The 12,981-nt window shown below is 48.5% G+C and overlaps 1 protein-coding gene across 5 annotated transcripts in view; it reads right to left on the bottom strand.

Annotated features, from left to right (window-relative positions):
- LOC138582170 (protein D7-like) overlaps positions 1–12,981 on the bottom strand; it is a 1,409,716-nt gene that overhangs the window by 281,953 nt on the left and 1,114,782 nt on the right. For all 5 annotated transcript variants that reach the window (XM_069653210.1, XM_069653214.1, XM_069653212.1 and 2 more), the window contains one exon: positions 12,403–12,488. In XM_069653210.1, the coding sequence (XP_069509311.1) occupies positions 12,403–12,488 (86 nt within the window). The remainder of the gene's footprint in view (positions 1–12,402; positions 12,489–12,981) is intronic.

Genomic DNA, 12,981 nt, shown 5'->3' with positions numbered 1-12,981 from the left:
GAGGTTGACTCACAGCTGCGCTTAAAGATTTTGCCGCAGCTTTTGAGGTCTGCAACCTCTCAAGGCTCTTGTCAGCCTTGCTGCTAAACAAATGCGCGCCATCAAAGGGCATGTTCAAAAGATGGGCTTGCACATCTGGGGCAAAACCAGACTTCCGCAACCACGCAAATCTGCATACAACGGTGCTCGCAGCCATGGAACGCTCACACTGTTGGCCGTGTCCAAACCAGACTGAAGAGATTTACACATGGCATCCTTGCCATCCTTCACGAGAGCAAGGAACCCATCCCCATCTTTCCTTTCGGGAATATGCTCATCCACAAGAGAAATACAATTCCACAGAGTGTGTGAAAATCTTGCCATGGCACAAGTGGAGTTGGCTGATTTCAACGCTATACTCCCCGCAGAAAATACCTTGCGTGCCCAACCGTCGAAGCGTTCGTCATCCCTATCTGGAGGGATGGTAGGGTATGCCGCCTGCCTCGAGGTAGCCGTAGCCGCATGAACCAATAAACTCCCGGGAGTGGGACGAGAAGATAAGTAGCGGGGGTCGTTAGCAGAAGGGCAGTATTTTTTGGTCAATGATTTGTTAACAGCCGGAAGAGATTCTGTAAAGTGAGATGAAAAGGTAACACCGGGTCAGAGGACGGACCTGGATCTAAAATGTCTGTTAGATCATCTTGCACAAAAGCTTCCGGAGGACTGGACCAGCCCAGATACTCTGTGACCCTAGCCATGAGTCTCCTGTAGGACGACTACGCATGAGCCCCAGGCTCGGGCCTGCCAAATTCCACTTCCGGAGAAATGTCCAAACGACTGGCATCATGAATAGTCTGCCTCAACTCTTCCAAATGACTGTCTCCAGAAAAGACAGGAGCCTCATCAGGCTCAATAGGGTCCACATCAAAGTCTGACCTTTCCTCCTCCTCCTCATAAATGTCATCCAGAGGGAGGTAAAAACCCTGCCTCGGAACAGAAGAGGGTCTGTAGTCCACCGCCGGCCTCACACACTTGGAAGTAGCCTTTCTAGGAGGATCCACAACATCAGGGATCTCCGAAGGTACATTTCGGCCAAAAAGCTGCAAAGTCGTAGAGAGCGCCGATGGCTTTGGCGTCGACAATGGCGTTGACGGCTGATATGAAGGCACTGCTTTGCCGTCTGTATACGATGGACATGGCGCCACAGTCGACGCCAAATTCGAGCCCTTACCAGGATTCTGCAGTCTCGCCGGGGACGAGGACCGAGACCTGGAAGCACATCTCTTGCGACCATCCTGAGCCTTGTACGAACGGGACCTCGAAGATTCCCGATGAGGATTGCGCCGAGGTCCTGAGCCCGAAGGCGTGCGAGCCACGGTTCGAGACCGTTCCTTGCCAGCTTTGTGAGAAGGCGCAGACGGAACTGTGCCCAGCGATTGAAAAACCGCCAACATCTGCTCCCTAAAGCAGCCCATTCCTGAGTCGAGGACTTCGTTGGGCAAGCCACTTTCCTCGAGGCACCATCCTCTGAGGAGGACAGGGAAGGCGACCGGTGATGGCGCTTCCTTGAATGCGGAGACGAGGACGATGAATGGCGGGAACCACTCCTGGACTGAGACCTCCGAACGTTGCAGGACACAATCCATTCGAAACACAAAATCACTTAATATACGAGAGAGTGGGGAAAAAGGGGCTCACTCTACAGGTTATAACCATCAAGTCCTCAAAATCCAGCAACGTTGCTGGGGGTCTCTACGGTACAGGGAATTAGCACATTTCTGAGAATTCTCCCTAACAAAATCCAAAAGACTTCTCTGACACTGCACTGAGGGTGTTGTGTGTCAATACAAAAAGGTGATGCCAACTCCAAAGTCATAGAAACACAGAGTTCAAATCAAACAAAAATACACAACAAGAGAGTGAGAAAAAGGGCACACTCTTCAGAATTAAAATCAAAAAGTCCTAAAGTCCACCAAAAGAGCTGGGCGTATCTAAGGTAGAAGGGAATTAGCACTAAAATGAGAATTCTCCCCAACACTCGAGGTCCCAGGGTGTGGTCTGTTTGCAACCCAGCTTGGTGCCAGCACATCATCAGATGGCTTAGAATGCAGGTCTTCTTGAGACTAGTTCATTCCATCAGCCTCTGGGTAGGAGTCCTCGCATTTAGGACCCCTAAGTCGATTGGAAGGAAGGGTTGCATCAGGCTCCAGTTACACAACAGGCTCTCCGGTCACTGGAAATCTTCCTCTTTGGATTCAGCTCAAGGGGTCGACTTGTCAGCAGCTTCCAGAATCAGAGTATTTATCAGTAACTACAGCATAACGTCTGCAAACTCTCCCTGCAGTTTACAAAAAGGGGCGGTGTGGCAGTCCAATCAGGACTGCCAGAACCCCATTGAGACTTGCAGGGACTATAAAGGATTCCAGACAGACAACTTCCACCAAGGTCGTTCCCAATAAGAATGGCAGGCGAAGACCTCAAAAACAACAAGCAAATGAGAAATTGCATCAAAAGAAGGCGTCCACAATTCTAACAGAATGGTGGACCTTCTGTGTATTACCGAGGCCGGTTTAACAGCCTGCAAGTAATAAGACTAACAAGTCACTAAGGTAAAACCAATGCCACCACAGCCATTCAAGTAAACTTGCAATTATAACACAAAAGTTACCAGGTAAGTTAGAAAGGAGATACATTGTATTCCCCCCCCCCCCCCAGCACTCCACATAAAGTGGGGTGTGCTGGTTCACTTAAATCAATGTAAAGGGGATGTGAATCCCACTTTACTTCTTGGGAACAGTAGTTCACCCAATAAATAAGCTACTGCCTTCAAAATGCTGTGTGCTGGCACAGTACATTACAGTCAGTCCAAAGTTACAGGAAACTAACTCCAATCATACACTAGGGTGAGACATAAAAAGGTCACCTATAACCAGAGTAAAAGACTAGGTGAGGGGAAAAAGATTTCCATTTACCTAGGGACAAGGTAAAATAATTACCAAGTCCAAGCTAAAAAAGTTCTGGGGTTGACAGAGGCCAGGAAGATTTATCAGAATTATGAAAATCTTACCCAACACTCTTCTCGGGCTGCGCTTCTCCATCTGATTGCACATTCCAGTTCCCTCAGTTGACTGGATGCTTGTTCTTCCTCCAGTCGTTGGTTTGTTTTATTCGTATTTATATAGCGCAGAACAGCCCAAGGACATTGTGGCACTTGTTATAGTACAAAGCTTAGTTACATGGTCATTAGAAGTATATATACAGGTTACAGTATAGTTATATTACATTTGTGTTATATTACAATATACATGGCAGAAGTGGAGGAGCCAGTCGTCCACTTGCTAGTTGAGGAGAGTGGCCTTTAGGTTGTTGCGGAAGACAGAGCTGGAAGTTTCAGCTCCAAGGGTGGCAGGGAGTGAGTTCCAGAGTTTCGGTGCAATATAGGAGAAGCCCAGACCTCCCGCTCTGGATCTCTTTATGCGTGGTATGTGTAGCTGGTTGGTTTACTGAGCTCTGGTGGGGCGAGTGGATGTAGTCCTTGATATTGCTTCAGATAAGTATGCTGGAGCGGTTTTGTTGAAGCATCTGTGAGTGATGGTGAGGATTTTCAGAGTAATACAGCCTTTGACCTGGAGCCACCGGGCTTCACATCTGGCGTGGGATATATGGTCTCTTCTAGGGATGCACATGGCGGCTCTGAGGGCATTGTTTTGTGTGGTTTGCAGTCTGTGAATATTTTTGGAGGAGGTGACAGCTAGGAGGGCGTTGCAATAATCGAGTTTGGCTCCTATAGTTGCTCTAGCTATGGCCAAGTGGTTGGGGGTGGATAAGTAGGGTTTAATGGCATTGATGAGTTTGGTGCTGAGCGCTGATGCAGAGGCTATGGCGCTGACTTGTTTGTTCATCGATAGATTTGCATCAATGTGAACACCTAGAGTCTTGACAGAGGATGATACGGAGATGGTTGAGTTGTCTATGTTGAAGTTGTTGTACTGGGGGCTTAGTTTCGATAATGTGTTTGTCTGGCCCAGGATGAGAATTTCAGTCTTCTCCCGGTTGAGACAGAGGCCATTGATTGCCATCCAAGCTTGAATAGTGGCATAGATGTTGTGAAGGGCCGTGGCGCGTTGGTGATAGAGTCCAGATAGGGGTAAAATTACTTGAGTGTCGTCTGCATAATTTGAATATGCAAACACCCATGGCGTAGAGTAGGTCGAAGAGGGGTTTTGTGAAGAGGTTATAGAGGGTAGGGGCTGTACAAGATCCTTGGGGGACACCGCAGTTTATAGTGGTAGGCTCTGCGTTAGCTGTGTCGGAGTAGACCTTCATGGCTCTTCCTTCAAGGAAGGAAGTGATCCAGGATGCTGCTTGATTAGAGAAATGGGCTGTATGGGTGAGGTGAGTGGTGATCTACCAGGTCAAAAGCAGCTGATATATTGAGAAGGAGGACCAAGGCAGGTTTGCCTTTGTCCATGATCTATGAGATTTGATTTTTTAGGTCCAATAAGGCGGATTCTGTTCCATGCCCGACACGGAAGACCGGTTGTCTTTGCCTAGTATGGAGTTAGCTTCTATGTATGATTGGATCTGGATGTGAGCTGCTTTGTCCAGGATTTTTAGGAAGAACGGGACTGTTATCGTTCTGTAGTTGTTGGGTTGCGCTGGGTCAAGTGTGGCCTTTTTTTTTTGATAAGTGGCCGCACCCAGGCTTCCTTGAGATTGTTTGGGACAGTTCCTGTCTGGAAAGATGCGTTAATGAAGGCAGTAATCAGGGGTGCTAGGTCATTGGCGCATTCCTTGATGATTTTGGGAGGGCAAATGTCTGCTTTGCAGAGGGATGGTTTGAGGTTTTTGATGAGATTAAGGACCTTAGGTTCAATGACGTCTCTGAAGGAGAATTGAACGTGATTGAGATTACTACTCTTGTGTAGGGCGGTTGTTTTTTTTGGGTTTGGGAGGGCTTTGCAGTGGTTTTGGATTTTGTTCTGGAGGAGTTTTATTTTGTTGAGCATGGCAGACTGATTGCTGGCACACTAGGCTTTGTCTTTAGTTATCTCGTCAGTGGTCTGTCCACGGCAGACCTGCCAGGACCGCCTCTGCCGGCAGACTATTCTCCCTGCTGGTCTTCACTTGCCAGCTATGAATCTTGCAGTTCCTCTAGGGAGGGCTGAACTGCTGGTCTTGTTTTCCCTGTTCTATTTTTAATGTGACATAATAGGAATTCGGGAACCACTAGAATGTTCACTCGATCTTCCAGGAGTGCTCTTCATGTTTCCACATTGCCTCCTCATCTCAGTACCTGTCTTATAGCCCTCTGTTGAATAGACTAGATTCTTCCTCTTCTCAGTATTTATATTATACTTCTCCCTTTAGTAGACTAGCTTCTTCCTCGTACCAATATTTGTGATTTTGGCTTCATGACATGTACATGGGGTTACAAGGGTGGAGTAGGTGAGGGGGATTGGAGTGGAGAATACTGCGTTCTCCCTGGATCGTCATGACTGCTCCCGCAGGGGAGGGTTCCATCCCCACGAGTTCCTTATGCTGAGTACCACCGTGAGGGGGGACTATTGGGTAGCAGCCTCAGCGCCCTGGCCTTATGGGAAGGGGCTCCCGCTCGGGGAGAAGTGACATCGAAGGATTCTTCACAATGCCGTAAGACAGCTGGTGGCAGCAGATCTATTTTTGCATGGTTTCTAGTGTGCACATTCAGGTTTACCACGTATGGCTACTAAACTTGGCTAGTGACCTAAAATAGCTGTGCCACGAGAATTTTGCTTGTTTCGCCATATTGTAGTTCTTCCTGCATGCAAGGTCAGGAAATCCCATATAAGGTCATGCACTTGCCCAGGAAAAAAGAGAGAGAGAGAGAAAGAGAAAAGAGAGAGAGAGAGAGATGTCTGGTCCTATTCCACATCCATGGGGCCAGAGAGTCTAGGTGTGGGGCGCGAGTGAAACAAATAGTTGTTCCCGACTGGACTAGCTGTTTGAATGGTGCAGATCCTTCCCATTGGTGGGTTTGGACTTGCTTCCAAGGCTGGACTTTGGATGAGAACTCCTGCAGCCATTTCTTCATATCAGCATTGGAGCCAAGAATCTCTCGTAGACCAACAACTGAGGGAAGATCCAAGGAAGACTCCCTTCCTGCATCTGGCCCGGTGAATCCCTGTGTGACTACCAGATCTCTGAAGACCCCGACCTTGGACTAGTGGAACAAACTAGTCCCGACACCCTTGACAGCCATCCCGAGCCTTAAGAAGTATCCTTGGACCACCCAGTGGACTGACTAGTGGGCTTCCATGCCAGAAGCATCGCCATTACGCGGTTGTACCTGGAACATCGGCGGTGGTCAGCTTGTGGTACAAGTCACCTTCTCTGTGAATTTCAGCATCCCAGCCACAAGGGACCCCATCTTAGATAGGCTTCTTCAAACGCGACTGGAAGGACACCGGTCATGTGTGCAGTTGCCGTCGTTGGAAATAGCCTTCCCCCATCCTGTCAAGTGTCCTGAAGAAGCCTGCATCAGTGAATCTTGCATTTCATCATCACCCAGGGTTGCATCTTGCATCTGGACCCAAACAGAAGAATCCTTGCACCCGGAGTGCATGGGCACCTCCCAACGGAACCAACAGTGGGAAATCCAACCGCCAGCGACCCCCAGTAGACAAGTCATCTGGGGAATTCTTAGTCAGAGGAGCAAGTAAACGCAAAGCATTTCGTACCCCCCCCCCCAATCCCCCTGTCCTGCATAGAATAACATTGGGCACCAGTCCCTTCTGTAAGGAACTCATGGTGGCAACAGTAAAGACAGACAAGTGATCACACTTCAAGGGTGTTTATTAAACTGTAAATGCAGGGTGGAAAAACGCCTAATCTAAACCTAAATGTAAGATGGTAGCTAGCGTCGAACATCAAATGAAAAATAAGGCCGTCCTTGTGGTGTTGTGTCAAAATAAAAGGGCCTATACTAAGAAAAACCTATTGTCGATTCCTTATAACTAATTACACAAAGGGTGTGGGATAAGGGTTCAATAAAGAAAGAAGTATTCACAAATAGTCAGGATGCGATTGCCAGGGGTCTCCCTTCTGCACGTTTTCAGCACGGGACAAGGGTGGACCTTGGAGCACAGCACACGCTCGAGCCTTCTCAGCAAGAGCCAACAGTTCTGTATCAGGTTCTTCAATGGTTAAGTCTCTTTTCAATCCAAAGTCTCTTGCCTTCAAGGCCTGATGTATCCAAACAAACAGAAAGGTCTGCTTCACATATATGTTGGGTGATCGTTTCACCCCTGGGTACCCCTCTCCTGGGTGTAGACCCCACAAGAATCATTCAAATAGCCAGTTACTTTTTCCAATGAACTTTGGGTGGTAACTTTCCACCCCTGGATCTCCCACTGCCGGGCTCAGACCCATTTGACAAGGGGGACAGTTAACTTCCCCTGGTCTTCGGATACTTCAATACATATCCTAATGACTTTTTAAACCATTCTTCTGGCTTTGCGCCTGGGGTCTCCCTCTTCCGGGCATAGACCCTTCACAAATCATATTCAACAACTCAAATTCACAGTATCCTTTTCAATCAACTATTGGGTGGTAGCTTTCCACCCCTGGATCTCCCTCCTTCGGGCTCGGACCCCTTTCAGATGTCAGCCTCCCTCTTCCGGGTTCACTATGGCTTTTCCTACTTTCACAAAAAACAGTTCACTGTGGACAACCCTCTACCGGGTTCACTCCTGTCAACACACTGTTCATAGGGACTTCAGGCTTTGCCCCTTTCCATCAGCATCCCCTCCTCCGGGTTCACTCTTGCCAATCTTTGTAACACTGTTCATACACAACATGCGGGATTCGTTCCCTTTGCTTTCACAATCTGTCGGATGACGGTACAAAGGATTTTATAAGACCCCTGTACGACCACTGTGACCTCTTTTTACCACTTCCCAAGGCCTTCTGGTTATGGTAGGCTCTACCTGTGGGTAATCACCCAGAGTTTTCTGCGTGTGCTCCCATGTGGTGCCATACGCCTCTGTTGCAGGTCTCCCCCACCCCCCACTTTCTCAAAAGTTCCTCAATGCTTTCCAAAGTTTAAATTAGCGGGTTGCCACTTCTCGTTCAACACAGCCCGGTTTCTTATCGACTCCCTCTTGACTCACTGGCTGTGATGAACCGCTTGGCTTTCTTCTTAGAGTCAAGGTTGGTACCATAAAGACCAGCATCTCTCCGTGGCTTGGCTATCAGTGGAAGAGAGTCTTGTGTACCATCAACATCTGATGCAACACACACTGGCCTTTGTTCGTGGTTTTATGTTTCCGCCTGCAGAGGTTTCACCGGCCTTGATAGGAAAGGGCAAGGTTACTTCTCCCCTTGTCACCCTCTCTGTATTCTCTGCCTTTCGCCTCCCTTTGAACTGCTGTGCTGAGTTAGCTCACGTCGTGCGGTCTGCCTTGCCTGTACTGTGCCGTCATGTTCCACCTTTTATCCCTGTGGGAAAGAGAAAGGTGTGTGTGATTCTGGTCAATTGCCCGACTCTGCCTAGCCCTAGGATTGGGACAGGTCATGTAAACAGGTTTGGACTTGGTCCCTTGTCTTCTGTGGTGTGTGACAGTGTTCATGCCGGAAAGGGGTTGGGGGGGCGGTGGCTAGAGTGTTTGTGTATCTTACAGGACAGAAAGGGGAAGAGCCTCAGCAGGGTCCCCGTCCTTTCCTGGCATATTGATGGCATAGTCCGAAGCCCCTCTTCCACCCCTCCCCCCGGAGGAGTGCATTCACCTCCACCCGCTTGTCTGGCAGGCACTCCAGAAATGGGGCCCTTTTGTACCACAGTTCCTGGTCGTACCTGGCCAGGATCGCCAGTGCCTTGACCACCTTGACGGTAGATGCCGTGGAGTAGATGACCTTTCCTCCCATGGCGTCCAACTTCTTCCCCTCGCTGTCCGGAGAGACTGAGGACGATGACAATGGGTTAGACCATCTCTTCCCTGCAGCCGCCGATAAGGAGTCCGGTGACGGTTGTGACTGTAGGCACTTGGGTACGGACTCAGTCACCCGGTACTTTTTCTCTAGCCTGTCCCGATTGGCTGGGGCCAGATTCCTCAATAGTGCCAGGCCTTCCTCCCAAACGTCATCCATGAGGGACACCGCCATGATCGTCTTTATTTTTGCCTCACGCCTCTGGTAGAGGAAACCTTCCTTCTTGGTCTCCTCGGTTGATAGCTGAAGAGCTTGGACGCTCTGGTGACCATGGCATGGACCGACACTACTTCATCTGGTGTGGATGCCCTCAGCTGCGGCGACCTGCCCACTGTGGCAATGTCGTTGTGTCCGTCCCAGTGTCTGCGTCCCTCGGGGGCACCTGACATGGGCGTAGCAGTAAATGAGGAGGTGTCGGATGGAGTCTCCTCTTTTAGGCCAGAGGCCTATCCAGGGATGCCAGGGTCACCAGGGCCGGGGCCTGCAACATACTTTTCTTGATTTCCGACACCAACATGTGTAGGGTCGAAAGGTGATGTCCGGCGATGCATCTCTTGGCGGAGTTGGAGCAGTAGGCCAACTAGGCCCCTGCCGGTGTTTCCGCTGGCATCCCCACGTCCTTGTGGACCGCGTGCGTTGACTCCTGGTCCGCATCGGAGGAAGAAACATCTGTGGTTTGGGGTAAGGCCGTGGCAGGCTCCCCCCCACCCTGCTTTTTGCAACCTGAGGGGTCGGAGCAGGGCAGCGATGGAATAACCTTTTCCAGTTTCTTCACCACCACCCCAGCCTAGGCCCCTCACCTCAGGCGTAGGGATACCCTGGACGCAGTAGGGGCCACCCTCAGTGGGTCAGCCACTTTGGCCTTCATGAGAGCATCTGCCACCATCTCAATCGTCGACGATAGTTCTTGCGATGCTTGGGGCTTCTTGGGCAGGCTGTCCGCCTTTTCTTCCACCCTAGGCTTCTTGGGCCTCTCCCGCAGTTTAGCCAGGTTGGGCAATTTCCTCTTTGAGGAGAAGCCGAATCGATGGCTGGAGATGGAGGCAGATGGTGAGGTTATCGTGCCCTGCGCATCGCGGGACACGCTTGCGCGCCGCCGAAGGAAACAGACTTTCTGTGCTTGGCCTTATCGTGGAGCGCCCTCGAAGGACTTGGAAGCCCGCTCCTTGGACCGGCCGGTCGTGGTGAGGCATGACCCTGCTTAGAGCCGGAGGCCTTGGCGCTGAGCCACGCCGCCAGTCTAATGTGACGATCCTTCATTGTTCTCTTAAAGAAACAGAGGCAGATTTCGCAATCTCCTCCTCTGTGATCTGGGTGAAGACAGCAGAGGCACTGAAGGGATTTGTCCACCACAAACATGTTCCGCAGTTCGCATCTGAATCACAGCTTGAAAAGGTAGCGTCCCTCTTCTCCTCCGACAAGGTCGGGGGGTGCAAAGTAGGCCCAATGGCCTTCTGGAAACTAGACGATCCTTGCCCTTGCAGGGTGCTGAAGTTCACCGACAAACGGATCCCCTGCTTGTCTGCCGATGGAGAGAAAGGAACACAGGCTCTGCTGGACAAAAATAGGACTTTCACAAAAGAGTACCAAAAAATAAAAAGAATAAAAAAAATAAAAAATAAAAGTGTAAAATAGCTCACAGAGCAAAACCCGAGGACTCCCCAACATTTGAACCTGCGGTAAGACTCTGAAGATGGCTGCCAGAGGAGGGGCTTAAGGAGAGGGCAGTATGACCCAGAGTACAGCGATTGGTTTAAAGGAGAAATACAGTTTTGTAAGTGAAAGTGAAACTTTTCTTTTACAGAGGATTCCCGGCCTGATGTGGAATATTCATGAGCATGTGAATCCATGCTGGAGAATTGTTTTCCCCCTAAATTTCGAACTTTGCCAGGGCTTGTGGTTAATACATTCTAGGGTAATTCACGCAAGTCAGACCTCTGGACTCCCACAGGTTTCATCTTTTCAGAAATGCGTGGGGATACCCATTTTTCTTGGTGGCTGAGACACCCCAAGCCCACATCCGTGCGTTGTCCACAAAGCCAAATCCAGTCTTCCCTAGGGCATTTGATGTACCAGTGGTTTTGCCTGCTCTCTTTGTGCCCAGGTAGGTACACCCACACATGCGAGGTACCGTTTTAGTCGGGACGTCTGTGGGAATGTGGGATGGTAGGACATTTGTTTTTTCTCTTGGTTTTGATAACATTGTCATACATTTGCTACTGCACTTTGTTACACAATTCTTTCATTTCCCAAATGTAACCTACATTTAGTCGCTGTTTTAGGCACTGTACGTGTTTGTAACCTGCACAAGTCACCTACCCTTTAAAAGGGCTGCCTGTGCTCTTTCAAACAAATGTATGCTTGCCATTCCTCACCACAGTTTTCCTCATTTACACATGCCAAGTACATCTTTTTAGGCCATCCGCATAATAAATCCTGTGAACCATGGCTCAGTTTGTGGCTTGTGGTATTGCTTGTTTTGTGAATCATTACGAAATATATGTGTGACTTCCTAACTAAAAGGGTCGGGGAAATGTAGTGGTGCATTGCTTTTCTCAATATTCACAGAAGCCATTACCTTACAGGTCCAACCAGGTGTAGCCAATAAGAGTAGAAAAGGTCCCATATATAAGCAATGGTGGGGGAATTTGAGCGCTGGCGCATGGCAGAGACAAGGGCATGGGCAGGAACAAGATCTGGGTAGGACGATGAGCAGTAAGACCAACTTGAAGCATGGAAAAGCCTGTTAGCAATGTTCCCCCCCCTCAGATGAAAGACCACCATGAATTATGCACAAAACAATAAGACAGACATTTATGGAGTATGTACGAGCCTACAATATAATTGGATGTGCCCCGCCCTTCACACCTGGCAATAAATCAAGCAGGAAATGACTTGGACACAAGCTCTATCCACAATATCGTGTCAGTGAATTTGCCATTCTGGTATGCGAGCTGTAGTGTGAAATCGTTTTTAGCTACTGTTCGGAATTAGGTACGGTTTGGAAGGTACACCGAGTAGATGCTGTTAAGTATGACAATGAGTAACTGGTTGGATTGTCAACTCATACTAAATGCTATTCTGTGTTATGTTGACAATATTTCTGTAACACAAAGATTGGAAAAATGTAATAAAACGAGCCAAATGAAACTGTTGGTTAAGCAGGGGACTAGATCTTGCGACTAATTTACACAATGCATTGCAGACAATACAAATGGGTGGTGAGGAGCAGGCAAATATTTTAGGCCATTTATGATTTACATGCATATTCCATGATACAAAACAAAGCCAATTCTTTTGCAGCCGAAAGAACTCGGGACAGTACCCGACAATATAGACTATACTGAATGCTCTCAAATTCGACTATTTAGGAAAATCTACGTGGTAGATTATCTGAAACAGACCTACAAAACGATCTTTTCTTTGTTACTCACTGGACATGACACACAAACTTACCGCTTTTCCAAGAACTGGGTTTCTTTCCGCAACCTGCGGATGTCTGAGCCGCTGCACACATTGACTTTTGTTCCATCGTTGTAGGCCTAAAAAAATTCGAGAGTGGTAATGGTGTGGATTTCAAAGAGGGACACAAAAGCAGATCCAAAACAGTTTACTTTATGGAAGCTTGTTTCCCCTATTGAGATTTGAGGGATAGCCGTGCTGCATTTAAAAGGTGTCCCACATTCACTTCAGATCAAAGTACAAAAACCCCAATAGCTCTGTAATCCAAGTGATCACTTTAGTGTGGCACTAAAGAGGAGGGATCATATTGTACTCCAGAAGGGTAACCAACAGATGTTATAGATATTTATATAGCACAAAATCCACCCAGAGGCATCTTGGCGCTGGGCAGCCATGGGATAGAGAAAAAGGAGCCCCTAAAGGCAGAGGGCATATTAAACAGGGGTTAAAACAAATGAGTTTTAAGGGACAACCTAAAAAGACAGATAATTAACCATAGAACAGAGAGAGAAGTAGGGCAATTCCATAGCACAGCTGCTGCGATAGAAAAAGCTCTGCATCCAATACAAGAGT

Source organism: Ambystoma mexicanum, chromosome 3q (assembly GCF_040938575.1).
Source record: "Ambystoma mexicanum isolate Mex_15411 chromosome 3q, UKY_AmexF1_1, whole genome shotgun sequence".
NCBI classification, from domain to species: Eukaryota; Metazoa; Chordata; class Amphibia; order Caudata; family Ambystomatidae; genus Ambystoma; species Ambystoma mexicanum.
This window is presented reverse-complemented; position numbering and strand designations above follow the sequence as displayed.